The 21,569-nt window shown below is 33.5% G+C and overlaps 3 protein-coding genes across 3 annotated transcripts; 1 reads left to right on the forward strand and 2 right to left on the reverse strand.

Annotated features, from left to right (window-relative positions):
* Positions 1-6,101: 6,101 nt before the first annotated feature.
* Positions 6,102-6,737, reverse strand: LOC113750866 (putative defensin-like protein 244). Its single transcript, XM_027294799.1, has 2 exons — positions 6,613-6,737; positions 6,102-6,429 (listed from the first exon to the last, which is right to left on the reverse strand). The coding sequence occupies exons 1-2, from the start codon at positions 6,680-6,682 to the stop codon at positions 6,227-6,229; spliced, it is 273 nt and encodes a 90-aa protein (XP_027150600.1). The 5' UTR covers positions 6,683-6,737; the 3' UTR covers positions 6,102-6,226.
* Positions 6,738-12,324: 5,587 nt separating this feature from the next.
* LOC113749618 (GDSL esterase/lipase At1g33811) lies at positions 12,325-15,411 on the forward strand. Its single transcript, XM_027293419.1, has 5 exons — positions 12,325-12,598; positions 12,990-13,114; positions 13,383-13,631; positions 14,268-14,526; positions 14,911-15,411. Exons 1-5 carry the CDS (start codon positions 12,346-12,348, stop codon positions 15,132-15,134), a joined length of 1,110 nt encoding a protein of 369 aa, XP_027149220.1. The 5' UTR covers positions 12,325-12,345; the 3' UTR covers positions 15,135-15,411.
* Positions 15,412-17,200: 1,789 nt separating this feature from the next.
* On the reverse strand, positions 17,201-19,836 carry LOC113749594 (GDSL esterase/lipase At1g71691-like). Its single transcript, XM_027293385.1, has 5 exons — positions 19,431-19,836; positions 18,421-18,542; positions 18,055-18,294; positions 17,718-17,967; positions 17,201-17,578 (listed from the first exon to the last, which is right to left on the reverse strand). The coding sequence occupies exons 1-5, from the start codon at positions 19,714-19,716 to the stop codon at positions 17,358-17,360; spliced, it is 1,119 nt and encodes a 372-aa protein (XP_027149186.1). The 5' UTR covers positions 19,717-19,836; the 3' UTR covers positions 17,201-17,357.
* Between the last annotated feature and the right edge of the window lie 1,733 nt (positions 19,837-21,569).

Here is a 21,569-nt window from a genome sequence, read left to right on the forward strand (position 1 = left end):
GGGGAGGGGGGGGGGGGAAGAGAGAGCTGGGTTTGTGTTTGATTAGGTTTGAGAGACTTTGGGCACTGTTCAAAGAGATGCAACCTAACTCCTATTCATCGACATGCTTATATCTCTATACTATATGTAAAGTCTGAGAAAGTTGCTTGGGCCTTTGGGGTTAGCAACTTAGCATTCGAATTAACATTTATCGTTACTTGTCAACTTTCTTTTTACCCTTATAAAATTTGTTTTTAGTTTAACTACCTACGACTACCTATCATTATTTTTACGTTTAACTATTTAACTATATATTTTTAACATAATTACCCATAAACATTATAACTATTAATATAAAATTATTTTATGAAAAATATTTAAAAGATTAAAGTTTGCTTTAGTAATAAAAATTTTATTTAATATATATGACTATAAATATTATGTATTTTTTGATTGCACACAAATTGAATATGCATTGAGCCCGCTAGTGTTAACAATCCCTGATTTTCTCTTTTACTATATATGCTAATAATCCCTAATTTTTTTTTTTTTTTTTGGGAAGTTGGGGATATCTGGCTTTAGGGATTGCAGGCATTAGAATCTAAGACAAATTACAGGCAGCAGCTAGAGACTAATATCCAAGTGGACTGCTAAAAGATGAAGGGATAATTTCAGGATAATTTTAGAAATCTCCCTTAGGTTTCTAACAATATGACTTAGTACTCTTGAAGTTTAAAAAATAATCAATTGCCTTCTCTATTTTTTAATTTTTATAACATTTACAGTCCAAGTCAAATTATATAATTAAAATATTATGTTTAGGTATTCAGTTTGAGTAACAGTTAAAGCCCACTAATTCAAAACTTGGTCAAACTCGATTTTTGCCTGTTCAAAGATTAGGTTCAATCGAAAATCGGTAAAAATAGATAAAAATCCATTTTTTCCCATTTTGCTTCTTTGATTTTTTTTTTCCCCCTTCGACTGTTCCAAACGAACCTTCACTGATTTTGCTTTGCTAATAGCAAGAAGCATTTCATAACTTTGTGTGCGTGTATGCGTGAGAGGGTGTCCGTGATTTTGTTAAAAGAAACTTACTGATAGCTTGGAGTTGCAGAGAAATAAGAAAATCACAAAGGGGGATTTAGGCTTCATTACTCAATGGTTTTATCAAACATGGGAAAATGACCAATTTCATCCCTAAACTTTTTTGTTGGTGTCGATTTAGTCCCTAACTTTTATTTCTGACCAATTTGACACTTGAACTTATTTTGTAGTTCCAATTAAGGTTCTTTACAATGGCACCACTACCTAAAACTAGTCTAAGACCCTATTTGATAACTTAATTTAACACTAAAATTTAATGAATTCAGATCTTAACATATTCAGATCGTTTGATAACAAAAAATTAAACATCTGAATTAATTAAGTGACACTAAATTTTCTAGGCAAAACTTGCTCCCAAAATTAAGTGATAAATTATTTATTTATCACTAAATGTAATATATATTCAAATGTATTAGATTAAAAACTTAACAATTCAATAATTTAATGGATTCAGATTTCAGTTTTCATATTTCAATTTTATTAAATGCATCCTAACTCCTAATTGACTAACTAAACAGGAGTATTATGGAAATGTCACTTGTCATGTGAGCTAATGCGACCACAGCAAAGCAGAAGATTTACAATTGCCTTTGTTTTCATGGATGTATAGTAACAAGTTTGGGAAAAAGAAGATGAAAATAAAAAAGGAATAATGAAAAAGAAAAGAAAAAGAAAGAAGGAAAAAGAAGTATCGAAGAAGGGAAGAACGAAAAAATGAGAAAGAAAGAAAAGGGAAAAAATTGAGGGTAATTTAGACATTTAAAACAATTTTGTTAGTTTGAATAATTTTCATCTAAGTTTCAGATAAGTCCAAAATACAAAGAGGTTATGTGAGAATTTTTAAATAATGAGGAGTATCATGATCGAATCTCAAATCATAAGGGGATTTTCTCTATTTTACCCTAAATCTTTCCACATCGAAATATCAGTACAAAATATTAGTTTGATTATTTGTTTAATCATATTTTTTAAGACAAGAAATCAAAGCCCAGGCTTTCATTATAATGTATGGTCTACGATTGGCTTTTTTTGGTATGGTGCCCAAGTTTCATTAATGTATGGTCTACATGTATAGGCTTTGTCAAAAAAAAAAAAAAAACGAAAGAATAAATACTAGTGAAAGGATAACGTGTTTGTATATACTGTTGCAACTTTTTGTTTAGCTTTATATTCAGAATGATTTTTAAAACAAGTTGTTAATACACCTAAAAATACTTAACCTAACATGTTAATACAAACAGTCATAATTAATGCGCCCTCTACATTTAGCCACTTCTCAAATTAACTACAATTTTTTACAAAACTGACAGTAAACTCTACGTATGGACACTTATTAGCCAAACACTTAGTTTGTTGCCTCTTAATACAAAAAAGAATTGTTCTTGCAGCAAAAGAAGTTTTCTTTCTGCTCTACTGATTATTTGGTGGATGCAAAGGCCGATAAAAATTTGATTACCATCAATGTCAATTGCTTTCACATATGCAATAGATGTAAAAAAGATAAAATCTAACAAAATACTTGATTGACTTTTATTAAAGGTTATGTCTTCTAATATGAGACAGGGACCTAGATTCTACCAGATTCCCCAAAAAGTCCCAAAATCAATGTGAAATTGCACTCAGCACATTCTGATCAACAGGGGTAATCGCATGCACAGAAGGAGGCGGGCAGGGCAGGTGGGCTGCTGCACTCTGCCTTTGCATCAAGACCGTGCCTCTTTTGGCATTCATTCCAGCAATTTGTACCAACTTGGCTTCCAACGTAGATGGTAGATGGTTTCGATTAGGGCTATAAACGGATCGAATCGCTTGTGTGAGCCAATCGCGAACTCACAAATATAACTCATAAAACGTCAATCAATTTAGAATCAATTATGTGGGTTGCTGATGCCTTAAAATGAGGCAAGTCTTGCAATTGATTTAATTTTTTTTTTTAACAGGGAGGGGTGTGATTCAATCTCTCCTCACGGATTTGCTCCCTCTGCGACCTCTCCTCCCCAGTTTCCTCCCCTTTCCTCCTCCCTCGGATCTCTCAGATCTAGCCTTTTGAGCCAACTCAAGCAACTCTTTCTCCCTCATAGCTTTCATGTTCTTCTCGTTTTGAATCTTTGCCTTCATTATAAGTTCCTCTCTGCACTTATCTTCTGCAACACAGAAAGCCTCATGTAACTGGTTATGAACAGGATTGATGTGAAGATCCTCCAGCCGTGTACCCTCAGCTGCAGATGCTTATCGAGAGCAATTACATAACCGTATTTAGAATTTTTGCAGTTTGAAATACAAGATGGGGCTTTCCAATCTTGACAGTCAATGGACGAGGGGGAGACCTCAAAACTGGAACAGGTTGAAAACTGGATAGTTTCGGAATCCACACAGTTACATTGGCTTAATTATTCCTCTCAAATATCATTATGGATTTCAAATGCTACATAGGGTAGAGATTGAAAAATGGCAAAATCACCACAAAAGCTTATTCAACAAAACATTTTCTGGTAAACTCTGCCAGAAAAAGCAGCTGCAATTACTTAACAATCGTTTTGTTTGCGGGACTGGTACAAACAATATGACACAGGCATTGGCTGCTCGCTGGTCTGGCATCACTGCATGAACATTTTTGAGGCATTGCACTAGCTGGAAACCGTCTTATTGCTTCATCAAAACATCTGGGATTCCCTTCATATCCACATACAGCTTTAACTGGGAAACCGAAAGTTGTTGGGCAAAGCTTGGGTTGTTGGCCTGAAATGGAAGAATAAAACACAAATCCAAGATAGTTAAAATATTAGTTCATATACAAGAAATATTTGAGGATATATATGTTATTAATCTTCTTGTTGACACACCTCACTAACTGTTTGGTCTTCGAAAGAAATAAATAAAAAAAAAAAAATTGGTGAGGAATTCCACTGATTAATAAAGAAATGAGCATTATAACAACTTCGATCCCTCAGTGTAATATTTGAAAAAAAAAAAAGGTAATGAATGTAAGCCGATGAGAAATGGAAGATAACAAGGGTGGCTGATAAATAAAAGACCACTTAGGTTTCTAGTTCTCACCTAGAGAAGGGGCCACAAAGAGACTCAAGACAAGAGACACAAAAAGAAGGGGAAACACAATTGAGTTCTTCATGCTTCTTGTTTGGACTTTGCACTGAATTAGCTTTTCAATTGATCTGAACTAGTCAATGCTCACTAGTAGTTGTGTCACCTTTTTATAGTGCTAACACGGGCATGAGAGATAGTTGAACTAGAGGTATGCGATTAGAGATTATTTATAAGCAATAATGCTCCTCAGCATATTAGGCGTTAATTACTTACCATACCTATGAAATAAAAAAAAAAGATTTTTTCCCCCATTAGGGCCTTTTGGAATGCCTAATTTACGCTTATTTACTATTTAAACATTTTGTTGTGCTCCATTGCACTTAGATAACCTTTTTTGGATTTAATTTCACATGGCAAGTGATATTGTGAGAGCAATTATCATCATTTTACTCAAATGCCAAGATTATTCTCAATCAATCAATCCTATACATGTTCACTCAAATGCCAAGATTATTCTCAATCAATCAATCCTATACATGGTCAGTGATTTTTCTAGGGTCTATTATGCATTATTTACTTCTCTTTTCTCACTCTAAGTAAGTAATTTTTGTTAGGCTATTATTCTCACCTCTCTATTTCTGTCTCTCTCGCACATACACATTAATTTATCTATTATTTTTATAATTAAATAGCGTAATGTTCGTCTTAATCTTTTCTTGTATTTCTATGTACTCTTGCCTTTTTTTTTATACAATTCTAATGCATTTATTTATTTGCAAATAGAACTTGATTTAACTCTAACAAATTTTAGTTTAAAATGATTACTATTATGATGTCATTGTATCTCAATACTTTAGCATGTATTTTTCTTTGAATTCTGCTTGTTTGTCATGCCTTTGAATAGCTAATAGTATTAAATCCTTTATCATTTTCTTCTTTTATACTAGTCATGTAAGTCTTGACTTTTATCAAATATTCATATTTATCATTTCAACATTGATCTCCATCAAGTATTCATATTTTCTAATAATTAGATGAAAATAAGTTTAAATTACATTACATTGTATATCTCATGAATATTGAAGGAAATATAAGGCTATTTTTTTGGGATTATTTTCATCTTAAACTATTATTTTTTTTGAGTTAAATTATATTCTGTTCGAAAAAAGAAGCTTTTGAGTAAAATTACAAAAATAAAAAAAATACAAGAGCAATTATAATTAGTATATGAGAAACTATTAAAGCCAAAATCAATTTAGTATATCATGAAAATAATTCATAAATTAATGTGTGTGCGTGAGAGAGAGAGAGAGATGGTGGGGAAAAACTTCAAGAGAAGAAGAGAAGTAATTAGTACATAATGGATCTTAAAAAATCGAGAAGAATATATGGAGATGACTGATTCAGAATAATCTTGACATTTGAAAAAAATTCACTTTGATAGGAATATTATCGCTCTCATGATTAAAATATTAATTTTCCTTTCATGTAGATAAAGAATATTAATGTTAGCGTAAATAACTCCGTTAACTTGAATATGTTTCTTACAAAACCAGAAAAAAATATATGCATTACATTAGCTCTATTTGCTAAAAAAAATAAATTAAATTTCGGGTAGCGTTCTCAATTCATTTGGTTTGTTCAAGTTTCGTGCCAAATAATCGTCGGTTGAGGAGAATGGAAAGCTTAACTATTCTAACAAATGCAGGATAGATCCATCTAATGCTGGAATGGAATATGATAAAAACGGAAAAAAATATATCCTAATTGTTGAACAGTGGTTGTTGAAACTTGAAACTGGGCTATGCTCCAGGGTCTTCCAAAACAGCCCAAATCCAATCCTCTCCAGAAAGCCTTTTCATGTTTTAGAGCCATATATACAAGATAGTCGGCTTGCACCCCAAAAAAAAAAAAAGAAAATCTCATCATATTCAAACTAAGTGTTTCAAGCATTTGAGATTACACATCCACAGATTTAGGTTTCTTTTGTACTGTTGAGGTTATGATGAAAAATTACAAAATCCCACAAAATCTTATTCAACAAAGAATTTTCTCGTAGAATCTGCCAGAAAAAGCAATTACATAAGTTAAAAAACGCTTAGTTTGCGGGATTGGTACAAATAATGGAACACTGGCACTGGCTACTTGCAGGTCTAGCATCACTGCATGAACATTTTTGAGGCACCTGACTTGCTGCAAACCGTTTTAGTGCTTCATCAATACACCTGAAATCCCCATCACTTCCACATGCACCTTTAACTGGTAAAGGGAAAGTAACAGGGCAGAGCTTGGGTTGTTGGCCTGAAATGGAAGAAGAAAACACAAAATCAAGATAATTGAAATGAACGTAATGCTTCTAAGAACTTTCATAGTGTAACATTTGACCGGAAAAAAAAGTAATGAATGTCATAATATGGGCAATGAGAATGAAAGATAGGGTGGCTGATAAATAGAACATCATTTTTTTTTTTATTAAGTTCTCACCCAGAGAAGGGGTAAGGAGACTCAATAAAAGAGTCACAGAGAGAAGGGGAAGCACAATTGAGTTCTTCATGCTTCTTCTGGTTTGGATCTTGTACTGAATTAGTTTTCACTTTATTTGAACCTCTTGATGCTCCCTTGAAGTTTTGGCACCTTTTTATAGCATGAGCACTGGAGTATGGAGACAATTGGACCACAGTAAAGCAGTCATTACAGAATATTTAGGAGCAATACTGCTCCTTAGAATATAAATTAGAAGTAAATTACTTAGCCCAGACCCTATGAAATAAAAAGATTTTTTTTTCCCAATAGCACTTGTGAAAGTACTATTTGAGTGAAAATCCTCATATTTATTGTCCCTCCATTGTTTTTAGATACTTCTTGGATTTAACTTGACATTTCCAAGAGTTATACTTGATGCCACTTTTAATATGGGCGCCCGTCAGGCAAACGGGAACAACTAGATTAGTTTTGAGCTAGAAATTATATTTAAAATGCACTATCTACCAAACCTTCTATGTTATAGTTGACAGGTGTCGGTCTGTGTAATAATAAATTTCTACTTACAAAAATATATGATAGAGTATAATGACAAGTAGGGTCGTTTCCATAGGAATTAGGAAAAAATTTGTTTCTTTCCGAATAAAAAAAAACTAATTAGGGGGGGGGGGGGTTTGGAAAAATAAAGCTAAAATAATCAATGCAAATAAAAATAATTAAATTGAAGAAAATTAAATTTAAATCAATAATAAACAAGGTGTAGCCTATGAAATAATTTTGAAAATGGTTCATGCAACTGCTCATCAATGCAATAATTATTTCATCTATTCGTTAATAAACAAGTTATAGTTGTTAAACACGTGATGACAACCAGATTTTCCTTACCGTCTCGATAATTAAGGTACGCTCGTTAACTACTTCTCTAACCAAGATACAATTCTAGGTACGTCTATAAAATTTAATTTCTTAATTGCATTAGAAACTAGAAAAAGTTATGTTCTAATCAACAAACACACTACCAGGGTTTATTTAAATTAGAACATATATTTTTTTAACATAAAATCAATCACGCTAGTCGCCACTAACACCAACCAATCAAACAATTACGCATTTGATTGATTAATATGACAGTAGATTATTAGTTTAATTCAAATATCGGACCCGTGATATTTAAATAACAAAATAATCATAAGAAGTTAAATCATAAAACGTACAAATATTAACAAATAAAAATAATTAAATCTCATAATTGTAGTTGAACCAAATCCTTCATTATCCCTTGATTGGAAAAGAATTTAGGTGCACATCATGACAAAAAGTTGCGTAAACATCTGACAAAGCTCTTCGCTCGGTTTTGCTTCGCGCTAAAAGCGGAAAATCACTAGTTTCTCTGGACCGAAACAAAAGTCTTTACAGTCACGACAACCAAGAATCCCTGCTACTCACGTTTTTCCTTTTCCTAATCTATTACTACTACTACTAATTCAAATTTCCCACGGAAGAAATATTTCCCTAATTGAACAAAAGGTAAGCTCTTTGTTTCCTAATACAAAACGGAAAGCCAATTATCTTGGAAAAAGGAACATGCTTCTAAGGTCTTCAATGTGAATTGAAAAACTGTCACGCGCTCGGATCCTGATCTCTTGGGACTTGAGGCTAGACTTAGAGCGCGGCCACACGGAATAAGCCAAGAATCATCGTTAATTTGCTTTTTAACTCTTTTTCTTGTCATATTCCTGAAATTAGTACCAGTTATCAAATATAAGTAAAATTCATCTAATTATGTAATATTTGGCAAATATTGAGGGAAAATATTCACAAGTTAAATAGCAATTATGCATCCTATCAATAGTTTTAACAAGGGTAGTTACCTTATTATGCATCCTATAAATATTTGGCAAATAACAATGGTAAATTTATGTTGCTATACAAGTTGCCTATGTTAAACTTCTAAGAATATAGTGTAAACCTACCACTTACTAAATCAAAACAAATTGTGTATGTAGTTTTATTAAGACGTATGGGACAAATCGTCGTATACTATGTCAGTATTATAGACTTTGTTGAAAATATTCACAAACTAATCTAGTTGATTTCTCAGAACTATGTATTTCTTTTCTCATCTTTTATCATATTTTCTCAGTCATTATTAATTACAAAGAAAATGTTACGATATATTGTTCATTTACAACCAATATGCATGTGTTAGACACAATTTGAATACAAATGTAAAGTGGCATCACCTATCATATGGTCATCTGCGACATAAAGGGAGTGTTTGGATACCAAAATTATCTCAAATAATATTTCGCTTGCATCACAAACACATTTTCCAACCTACCTTTTTATATTCCCAACTACTTTTTATCTCACATACATCACATCACAAAAAGTGCTACAGTAATTATTCCAAATAATATTTCAAATAATACACTATCCTAGCAACTTTGCTAAACCCGTAGACTTAAAAAGAACATTTATCTCATGCTTCCTGAGTAAATTTTTAGATTGTAGACATATATCCTGCGTTTGTTCCTTCCAGAATTTTTTTTTTTGAGAAATGTTCCTTCCAGAATTGAAATGAGCATCATAATAACTCTAGTTGTGACAGCATATAACCTGCGAAGTCTTTTACCAAAGTATCATATGAAAAGTAATTGCTTTCACACATGCAATACATGAGAACAGGATGATGTCAATTGTCCAACTAGGGAATGGGTGGCTGCGGCTGAGTTGTGTGCGGTTGTTTACTATTCTTGTAGTTCTCAAAAAATTTTGTTTTTGTATATCAAATGAAAAAGTATTACATATAATGTAACATGCATCCAATCTTGTGAATAACATAATAATGGAATCATCAGGTTCGTCCCAACGAGTAGGGAGGGGAGCTTTGGGAGTTTTTCATGCTATCAAGTTTAAGTTTTCATATGAATTTTAGTCCTAAAAATTAAGAATCGAAAAAGTATGAAAAGGATTCGAATTTTGAGTTTGGTAGTAAGAATTGAGAGACTGTGGGAGGGATAAAATGATATATACAAAAGAATATAAAATAATCACGTGACATTTGCAGGTAAAATATACTGTCCCTACTTGGCACATAACATATATGGTAATGTATAAAACCAAGAATGGAGGGGCTAAATCTACTCCCCATGTATTCATTGGACAACGTAGCTTCATCTATTAAATTTATTTGATTCCTCTTATATACAGTTCCAAATAACTTATATTGACAAAGCAACAAAAAAATGCAAAAAAATGTTTCCATTTAGAAGAGAATATTTTCAAACATTTTACAAGTACTTAAGAATGTTAATTTTTAATTTAAAGTTTAATTTGGCAATTGATTTTTAATTTAAAGTTTAATTTGGCAATTGAGATTTTCAATTACAAATGAGCACGTAAATAGCAATGTCTCTGCATTTCAAGTCTCTAAAATTAAAATCTCAATAGTTTCAAGATGGAACATACAATCATAATAACCTTTTCATATAAATATCTATCATTTGATTCCAGCAATTCCGATGTATGCCTGAGAAGCCAAAGCATAGCTACTACACGTTGGAAAAGACAATTTTACAACGTTAAAATCTTGACTTTGACAACACAAACTTCTTGTTGAACAAGACTCTTTTTTTTTTTTTCTTAAGGATTAAATAAGACAGTTTGGAATTTTATCACGCATGTGGGCTTTAGATTGGCAGGTTGGCATTGTCTAGAAAGAATATTTCGATACTTCTTAAAAGTTTGGGCTGTTATAAGATTCTAGAATGGTTTAGTAAAAGTAGACTTTCTATCTCAATTTTTCAGAAAATGGAATTTTCTAACTGATTCACTGCTGTTAAGGCACCTAAATGAAATCGCATTTGAATTGCCAGATAAATACAAACATTCACATCTATTTAGAGGTGGCAATTTGTCCCAAGTCCCAATGGGTTACCCATGCCCATGGGGACTTTGGGCGGGTTGGGTATTGAAATTTGATATTGGGTTTAAAATGGGACAAATTCCAATTATATCCATTAATTGATGGGAAATTTTGGAAAATACTTGGGTACCCATTGGGCTCAAATAGCTTGGTTCCGTTTGGATTAGCTGTTTTTGGGGATGTTTTTGAAATATTTTATTGTAACAGTGTCTATGAAAAAATTTTACTATAATTTTTTTAAAATATTTGATATACTAATGTGGATGGGATGTTTTTTGAGTTATTGTATATTACTGTAACATTGTATTTGAAAATTTTATTTTTTGAAAAAATAGCAAATCCAAACAGAGTCTTAGATTCAAAAATTATCTTTAACAATTTTTATAGTCATACTAGCGAATATAATCTAGCAGTCTTCCTAATTATTATCCACAAGAATTTCCAATATTTCAGTCAGTTTAGACCTGTCATTCTTGGACAATGATGAGAATAAATATTCAACACCCTAAGTGCCTTGGCCATCTTAATATATGTTGGAATATGGCTGTATATCTATCTTTTCCTTTATTTGTTAATCCAAATTTTGGTGGGAATCCTGAATATAAAGCACTTGTATGTTTATTTAATAAAACTAAAAGAAATTTAATAAATAAAAAATATTAAAGTTATATAAAAAATAAAAAATGAATTAAAGGAAAAAAATATGTAGAAAATAGATTTGGGTATTGGACGGGATCAATCTAAACCCATCCCAAAGTGATCCCGCCCAAGTTAGTCCCAAAACACATATGGGTAAGGTTGGGCCTAAACCCATATGACTCGGTTCCATCTCAAATCCAAGCAAATCTCGCGCATCCCGCCCATTTTGCCACCTCTACATCTATTATACCCTTGAATTGAAACAATTTTTTCAAATTAACCACTCTATATATTCTAACAAATTAATACTTAAATCCCCTCCCATCGAGTGCTTAATGGATACCCATGAACAAAACAATTGGCCCGTCATGAGACTAATTTGATTAAGATATATAGCAATATCGCAAACCCTGTAATTAATCTACAAAATTACTCGTATTGTTGTACACTCTTTAATTATTAATTATATTTTATTAGCTACTTTTAGCGTTATTTAATCTCTTACCCTTGAATTAAGGCATATCCACCCCTATGTTATAGCTAGACACACATACACATACTGCTATAAATTAAGAATTTCATAGACAGTAATAATTTGGATCTGTCATCCGTGTAACAATTAAAGCAAACAATTAATTCACTATAAGAAAGTTGAAGAACGAAATTATTGCTCACTTTCTTTCTTTTTTATTTTTTGGTGAAATAATTAATTTTTGTAGGCCTCTAGACAACTTTGTATGTACAAGTTCAAGAACTTCACGAGATGATAAGGCAGATAAATGGATCAACTTTTTAAAGAGAAAACTACCACAAACTTACACTCTAATAAGAGAAGGGAAAAAAAAAACTTCATAAATGTTTGAAACTTTGTTTAGGTAAGGGCTAAGGCTAGCCAACTAGGGAGAGTATATATCACGAGCAATCAGCCCTGATCACCGCTGCGTTATATTGGCATTAATTTGGCTGAATGTCTTGAGACATGCTCGCGAAATACAGCTAGAAAGGTACTTGGAGACCATTTCTCTCACGGGGAAGTGCCAATTTCATCTCATGATGAAGGAAAAAAGATTACATGATGAAAGGCAACAGATTTCACTATAAAGTATAGCTTCCCAAACCCATCATATATTCATCCCAAGCTGCTTCCCAAACCCATCATCACAAGATCGATGGATTTTGTTGGTTTTCTTTTGTGGGTTCTAACTTCTTTCTTGTTACTTACGGCAAAAGCTTGCTCACAACCACAGGAACAGCAGCCACAAGTGCCTTGTTTCTTCATATTTGGAGATTCATTAGTTGATAATGGGAACAATAATGGCCTCCTCACGCTGGCCAGGGCTAATTATATGCCTTATGGACTTGATTTTCCTCAGGGTGCCTCTGGTCGCTTCACTAATGGTCGTACATTTGTTGATATTTTGGGTGCGTACGTTTTTATACTTTTGCATGTTTGCAAAAGAAGCTTCAAGACATAATACTATTGTTTGATACTATAAATCTGCAATTTGTATGTTTATCAATACTATTGGTATAGTTCGTTAATGAATCAGACATAGGTGCTGATTTGAATTTGGAATGGTGTGGATTTAGTCCCTCTGTTGATATTACTAGATTACATTCATTTGTTTAGTAGGGATAGTAATTTGGCAAGGAATAAATACTAAAGGAAAAGGAGGATCGCGAAAAACAAGCCTGTCTTCTGAGACGAGAAACAAAGTCCCATAATGTGTTTGATTTTTTGAAAATGTAGTTAGATTAAAGTGAAGTTAAATACTTTGACAATGAAAATTAATGAAATTGTTTCATTTTGCAGCTCAACTTCTTGGCTTTCCCAACTATATCCCAGCCTATGCCAGGGTCCGTGGCAGGGCATTACTGCAGGGAGCAAACTATGCATCAGGAGCATCAGGCATCCGAGACGAGACAGGAAATAATTTGGTAATCCAGCTGTTGTTTTCGCATTGTAACAAGATGAAGTGTACATCAACTGGATAAAAATCGCAATATTGAATTGTTCCTAAAACGCTGCAAAAAAAAAAAAAATGATACTGCATTATTGAGATTTTGTAGCGTACTTAAATTCTTTCAAAATGTACTTAGATAGATAGACTAGTTTTACGTACAATACGTGAAAGTTAAATGTTTGGTTTTCGATGTGGTTGATGGATAGAGTAACTAGCCTGGTGAATTACCTTCTTGACTGCAGGGGGATCACACATCAATGAATCAACAAGTAGCCAAATTTGCTACAACTGTAGAACAGTTGAGGAGGTACTTCAGGGGAGATAGCATGGCACTGGGAAATTACCTGAGCAAGTGCCTATTCTACTCAGGATTGGGAAGCAATGACTACCTTAACAATTATTTTATGACAGATTTTTATTCAACCAGAACAGCTTACACCCCAATAACTTATGCCGCTTCACTTCTTCAGGATTATACCAGGCAATTAACTGTGAGTAACTTCCACGGATAGTATACAATTAGCTTGGAAAAAAGATTATGGTAGTAAAAGACAAACCCAAGTTACAAATTTTTTCATGATTTCAGAAATATATCAAGATTTAATGAATGATAGAAATAAAAGTTCTGTTTCTATGGTAAAATCTTAATGACACAGGCAGTCTAAATTTATGTTACATGTTATAGTCTAAAAATACTTGTCAACATGTGTTACAAAATTTTAGACATTCTCCTTTAAATATGTAAAATTTCCATTGTTGCTTAGTAGGGAGTGTAGTGACATATAATCTAGAAACTCTGAAACTTGAATTGTGGAAATTATACTAATAACCCATAAATGACTAAAAATTAGACATGTTTGAACTCTAGATACCATCCAATTTTGTTAGATAGGATTCGTCTTTACGTTCATTCATATCCGGAATAAATTGAGACTGTCTATCAGTATTCTAATTGGAAATGTACGATGTATCTCAGGTCATGCTAGACAGAAACAAAAGTGTAGGCAGTACATTTTAGCGTTCTTGATTGAAATTAGGCAGTTTGAGCCAAAATTAATCTCAGACATTAAAATAATTCCTTGTCAAATATTCGTGTTTATGTGTTTTGCACATCATCAATTTCAAAGGGATTGTACAATTTGGGAGCTCGTAAGCTGATTGTATCAGCAGTCGGACAAATAGGCTGCATACCGTATGAGCTAGCACGGTACGATGGCAATGGTAGCAGATGTAATGAAGAGATCAACAATGCCATCATCCTCTTTAACACTGGACTGCGAAAATTGGTTGATCGTTTCAACAACGGTGAACTTCAGGGAGCAAAATTTGTTTACTTGGATTCATTTCAGAGCAGCCAAGATCTGGTACTCAATGCCAAAACATACGGTAATAATGCCCTCTAATTCGACAGGCTAACTTTGAAAGTTTAGTGAATGGACAATTTGTGAAGCCAATTTGAGTTCAAAAGTTGGATAAATCCCAAAATGCGCACTTTTGAAACTCAAATAAGCTTATTTATGACCATGAAGTTCACGGCTTTTTGATTAGAAAAATACGTTGCTTGCCATGTGCTAATTACAATTTATGCAAATTACAACTACAAACTAAAATTAGAACAGAAATAAAGGCAAACCTTGACATAATTTATGAAGGGACAAATGTTGAATGCACTTGGATTAGAATTTCATTTTCTTGGAGAAAATTTTATCGTCCTGTCTCTTTGCAATAATTGACCAAATCATGTATTCCTTGCATGATGATGGTGAACAGGGTTTGAAGTTGTTGACAAAGGGTGCTGTGGAGTTGGAAAGAACAATGGCCAAATAACATGTCTCCCTCTTCAGCTGCCATGTGATGACCGAAGAAAGTACTTGTTCTGGGATGCCTTCCATCCAACTGAAGTTGCAAACATATTGCTTGCTAAGAAAGCATACAGTTCCAAGTCTAAATCATATGCTTACCCAATCAATATACAACAATTAACAATGCTTTAGGACTTTGCAGAATTTGCTGTATTTAATTGGAAAACAAGATGTATTCTTCATAAACTGCTTGGCTATGTTAAATTGCAATCCTTTGAGTCTTTTTTTTTTTTTTTTTCCCGTCTCAATCTCTGAAGTGGAGGGGTGGGAGTGCAGAAGCCAATAGGAGAGGATAATGAAATACTGGATATAAAGCCTCATTCTCATATGAGGAATAAAGACTCCCAAGAAAATAAGTTGACTAGTGACGGGTTTTTTTTATTTAATAAATAACAGCAACATTTGTTTATTTAGGGTGCTTCTTTTCCATCGACACGTTGCATACCTAGACTGGCACAAAGAAATGAAATAAAGATAAGGGATAATTTCAGAAAACTCCCTTGAGGTTTCCACCAATTTCACCCATTACCCCTCAAGGTACGATAGCGGATTGTCTTTCTCGATGATGGCCTTTGCCTCTTCTCCTTTCATCCCAAGCACCTTGGGCCACACAGTCTTGTATTCTGCATTAAGAGAAAAAAAAAAAAGAAAAAAAAAACAATGGAACTAAGTTCATTATATTTTCACACACACACACGCATATGTTCCTAAGTATGTACAGTAAGAATACAAAGACAAACGAAGAAAGCTAAACAAATTAAGAGTAAACGTACTTAGGTAGACTCAATTCACTATAGACCATGAGTAAAATACTTGTATGACTTCGTATATGGAGAGAGCTCTTGGATAAGGATTGCACAGACAATGAACTGACATTTTTCTTCCAAATTGATATTCTTCTCAAATCAATAATGTGTTCAATGAACCAAATCACTAGTATATATATTTCTCCTTCAAGTGTGAACGCTATCCTTGATTAAAAGAAATTGAATGAATCTTGGCGAGTAATGTTCTGTGTGAACCGGCGGCTGGTAGACTTTTTCATATCATACTGTGATTTAATGGATATTCCAAATGATCTAGGTGGACTACTTTTCAAAATTTGTTTCTTTCTTAAAAGAATTTTGCCCTTTATGTACCTGTTTAATGTACGAAATTGTTATCTGTTACAATCTTTATTAATCTTTAGTTTTTTTTTTCTTTTGGTGGAAATACCAACGGATACTTTGTTATGGTCTTCGACGGGTTTTTTTTTTTTTTATTGATATTCTATGGAATCTATTAGATTATAATTAAGTTTTGGGTTTGTCTAATAGGTGTGCATTAGACACCAGTATAAGAGAATTCCTAATTAGTATTAGTTAGAAAAAGTTGAAGTTTAAACAATAAATAATTAACTAGATAAACCTTCAAAAGAAAGTCTAAATGAACGTTAAAAAGAAAATAAATTGTCTAAATGCAAAAAGAAACGATGTATATCAGTGTGTATATTTTAATAAATAGTAGTAAAATTAATAAGACTGTAATAGCCCAATTCCATTAGGCACTACTAAAACACTACTTCACGAAGAAGAAAAAAACTAAACAACGGATTTTTTTTTTAATGAAATCTACATTTAGTCAATTACTCGTGAACACAACTTCAAGGTATCCATAGAAGTGATGGGAAATGCGAATATTCAGTTTTGGTGGTGTTACACTCTAGTATTGATTGTTTCATAGGCTCCGTGACTTGCAATAAAGTTCCAGTAGCGAGGAATAATGTGTAGTATATTTGTTCTCAACCGACTCTTACGATCGATCTTTCATTTCTCAAATCCATTTTGATTAGCACATCAATCACTTCTGATCTTAGAAGATCTTATTACAAAGAGTTTCTCAACGCTCCTTAATGACTTCCTTATTGCTATTTCGCTTTAATCTTTTTCCTTATTGCTTTCTCATGAACATGATGGGATTGACTGCTGCTGCTGGCAGAAGAATTAGTAGCATATATAGTTCACTTGCATTCCGACACATGACCGCAAAATTCTAAAATAGCTACCTTTCACCTTATCTTGTTACACTGATCAGTGGTAGAATTATCTTTGGCTGGAGAATGTATACCATCTGACCTGTTTTATTTTATTTCATTTTTAATGCAATTTAACTTCTGTTGACAGAATTGAAGACTAGGCATTAGAGCACACTAACTAGAAAGAAAAGTGTTTACATCATCATGCATTGCCAAAATTCCTTACAATTTCTAATCTCAAAAAGATCAAATACCCTTAAAACCATGAAAAAAGTGTAGCAAACAGCAGCAGTAAATCACAAAGTATATATTAGAATTGCAGAGGTCGTCAATCAAAGACGTCAAAGACGAGCAAGCTGCTCTATGTTTATGGGGTAAACAAGTTGAGGACCTCCACTGAAAGCACTCTTTCCAAACAAAATGTTTACTGCTGCTGTTGGGTGAAATGCATCCCAAAATATGTAGCGATCCCTCTCTGGACATGGCACCTGGAATGGAAGACAAGTTATCTGCCCTCTATTACGTCCAATTCCACAGCACCCTCGATTTACTATGTCAAATCCTGTAAAACCAAAAAAAAAAAAAATAAATCAAGAAACACATAAAATGGATAAGTAAACGGTAAATTCTACAAATATATAACATTTCTTGATTGTTTGAATTGCTTCAATTCTATAATTCTGCGTGGTGTCTAGTAGTACCATAAGAGTCATGGTTGGTAAGGAGATCTTGGAACATGTTGCGAATATCGATGTAAGCAAATCTGGATCCTGGGAGATTGGTGCTGAGTTTGTTGATCATAGCCTTGCTGTTGGTACTGAAGGGAACTACCAACTGGTTCACCGGCTCTGAGCATAGACCAGCTCCACTTTGAGCTAGGATGCTTGGTATACATCCCATTAGTCCAAGCCCAGCAATTACAAATTTCCTGGCTCCCAGATTATACAGCCTCTGCAGTAAGAAACAGTGCACAAAAAAAGTTAATTTTCTAATCAAGATTAATAAAAAAAAAAAAAATCAAATCTAGTACCATCTTACAGTGAGTTGTTGAGTGTACTGGGATGTCAAAAGATCAGCAAATTGTTGAGCATTATACTGGTTTTTGGTGTTGTAATTTGGCATGAGATAATTGTTGAGATAGTCATTGCTTCCCATTCCCACAAAGAATATGCATCGAGAAAGTGCCTGTGCTACATCTGGGGCACCAAGGCTGTTTGTGATTTGATCAAGCGTATTCTCAAAGTTTCGGATTTGTTGGTTGAATGGAATGCGGCCAACCTGAAAATTGGACGTGGTTAATTTTCCAATTTATAGGAAATGTTGTTTTACAATCCCATTTTCCCATCTATAATCACTCAACCAATATAGTATTATCCTTGGAGAGAAAATTCAGCATGCACTTACAAAGTTTCGGCCTGTTTCATCAAGGATGCCAGCTGCTGCGGAGGCGTAGTTGACCCCATAACGCACTTGATCACCGGAAGCCTCTGAGAAGGGCGGAATAAGAGGTAGTCCTAGCAATTCAGCTGCAAAAAAGTACATGTTCAAAACTCAAAACAATTATACCCGGACTCTTCTCCTAGTACCATGCAATTTTAGGATGAAATTTGCCGTGAAATTCAGAGGGTTTAATTTCAAATGGACGCCCACATCTATCAATGACCTGTTTAATTTTCTGTCATGAGCAAGGACCTAAGTAGAACTAGCACCTTTATCGCCTATTGGCAATGGAGTTTAAGGAAGGCGGGATTTTGATCTGGCGTTGAAGCACACGCCTTTAGGGGCAGAAGGCAGGGGATGGGCCAGTCAGAAGCCAAGTAATAAATCAAAGAGGCCTTAAAAGGGTGTTTGGCATGTAGGTTTACAAAATAAAGCTTTTAAACTGGGGTGGTTTGAAAAAAAAAAACTGGGGTGGTTGGTAATATAAGGCATATACGTAATTTCTTGTTAGATAACTTCATGTTCCACGCTCTCAACCGTACTTAATTTGAGTTATATCAAGTATTCCACGCCTTCAAGCGGCTAGATATACAAAACCTGAGTAAAAGAGTGGTGCAACATTTATAGGTTTACCTAACCCGTCAACTGCTTTTTTCCTTACAGCACAAAAGACACTATGGTCATTCATTTACCATTACTAGTCTGTCATACATGCACGTACATGCACTATTATGCTAGTAGGTTTAGGCATCAAGTCCTACGTACTAGTTCATAGAAGTTAACTCTCAAATTATCAGCAATAGCTTTTGTCATTTTTTTTCACTTTTTAGGTGAATCTGCTGGTGAATAAACATTTATGTATGCTATGCAAATAAACAATAAAAAAATGCAGATTGAAGATTAAGAAAGCAAGACAAAACTTAGATTTAATTAAATATGAGAATCCCAAAAAAAAAAAATTTAAAAATCCGTACCTATTTCATCAACCATGGTGTAACCATTAGAGAAGCGTCCAGTTGGACCACCATTGAAATCAATGCCATAAGGAAAATAGTTGGCTTTTGCAAAAGAAGGGAGGTTGTTGTTATTCCCATTATCAATCAGAGAATCTCCAAAAATGAACATGGCAGGCACAAGTGCTCTCCTGGCTTCACTAACTCCTGGAATTGAGCCATCATCATTTTGTCCATGTCCTGGAATTGCAATATTGCTCAACACCAACCAAGAAACAAAAATCCAGGAAAACATCAGCTCAGCCATAGTATTTTGAGTGTGTGTCTGTGTGTGAAAAGTGACAAAGATTCTTTAAGAGCTGAGGTGAACAGAGGCGAGGAAGTGATGGATGAAATGATGATGATAATGAACTAGTAGTGGACTGAGTAGTTTCCCATCTCTATGAGAATTGAAGGGGTTCATGAAGGTGGCGGAAGGATTTAATAGAGGGAAGAAGTGTGGTAGTTTAGGGGTAGTAAATGGATTCACCTGTATGTTGTCTGTTGGAGTAAATATAGTAATTATTGATGTCAGTGTTGTGAAAACTTTTCTTTAGCAAATTTAGATCTTAGACAAATTGTTTTTATCCTACAAACAATTTTGTACAAACAATTTTGTACGTATTCTATGTCCTTTTGGGTAATTTTCGTATGCCTTTTAGCCTTTGATGAGCTCCTAAGCCTCGAGGAGTACTTCTCTCTAATATCCAAAAATCCAGGATTGAAATATTGAGTATTTAGGCAGCTTCAGTTCTCAGTTCAACAGATTTTTTCTTTTTCGTTCATTGCTTTAATTTGGAAGCTACAACCTGTTTGGATAATTCTAAATATGTGCCATACGAACATGATTGTTCGAATATTTTCCTGATTAGGTATTCTTCTCGTTGCTCTTAAAATTTCAACCTATAACCATGGTAATTAGGCATAGGCAGCTGGAACCAACCTCATCTGGCAGTCATGTTGGATTTAGAGGATCACAGAGCGAAATGTATTTAATGAATGACCTTTCTAGTAGCTACTGAGGTTAAAAGAAAAAGGGAAATGACAATCAAGTCCTAAGTATATATATGTATGTATCCTTGTATAAACCCTATATGTATACATATAAGTAAAATACTTTAATTGAGAATCTTATGGTCTTAAAACATATAAACAAACAGGGGAAAAAACTTTAACAGAGCTAGTCATCTTCTTTTTCTTTAGCATGTTATATTTCTTCCTTTTTTGTACTTTTGTTTTAGCTTGACACTGAAAGCATACTTGAACCTGGAAGATTCTGCAAGACAAACATATAAATTCAAGCAAAACTTTCTTCATTTCTGCAAAACTAACTTTTCATTTGGATTGCCATTTTTAAGAGTTTTGTAAAAAATATATATATATATACTGTAGTGATTTGATATATAAGAAATTAAAAAATATGTTCACGAAACAAGTGAAAAATTTTCTGCAGAAAATCACAATCCAAACAAAGGTACAATACTACATATGAGTTCTCCTTGCAACAGTAATTCTATTCTTTTAGAGGACAGTTCTAAATCATTGATCTTTTTGAACGTCTTTTGTTCGTGGGATTAGCAGATAACAGTTACTTGTACTGAGGTCACTTAGTTTCTTTAGAATTTGTGTCAAGCTCCTGTGTTCCATTGGCGAGGCTATTCTTGCATTTAAGTCCCATACAGTTCTCGTGTTTGGATCATGAAAGTATGGTCATGATGTTGACTCCTGTTGACAATTTCTTCTTGTACATTATTGCTATTCATAACATTTATTATGCTAATTAAATTCCTCATTCTCTAATCAAAATACATTTTAATCACATTCAATCTCAAGCTCTATAGGAAATAGTTTCTCATGTCTTGCGGTAAACGAAGCCATGCATTCTTGCATGCGATTAATTTCTGGATCTAATTAAAAAAATATAGTATCCAATTGCCTTCCAATTAATCCCAGTTCTTGATTTTATTAAAAAAAAAAAAAACTACTATAAATAAAATAAAAAAGTCAACTCCACATCAATGTTTGATGGTTCCACTGACGGCATAATAAAGGAACAGTTGCAAGCCAGACCGCCATGATCTCAATCCTAAAGCCCTCACAAGTCAAAAAAGGAGGTAACAT

Source organism: Coffea eugenioides, chromosome 10, assembly GCF_003713205.1.
Source record: "Coffea eugenioides isolate CCC68of chromosome 10, Ceug_1.0, whole genome shotgun sequence".
NCBI lineage: Eukaryota > Viridiplantae > Streptophyta > Magnoliopsida > Gentianales > Rubiaceae > Coffea > Coffea eugenioides.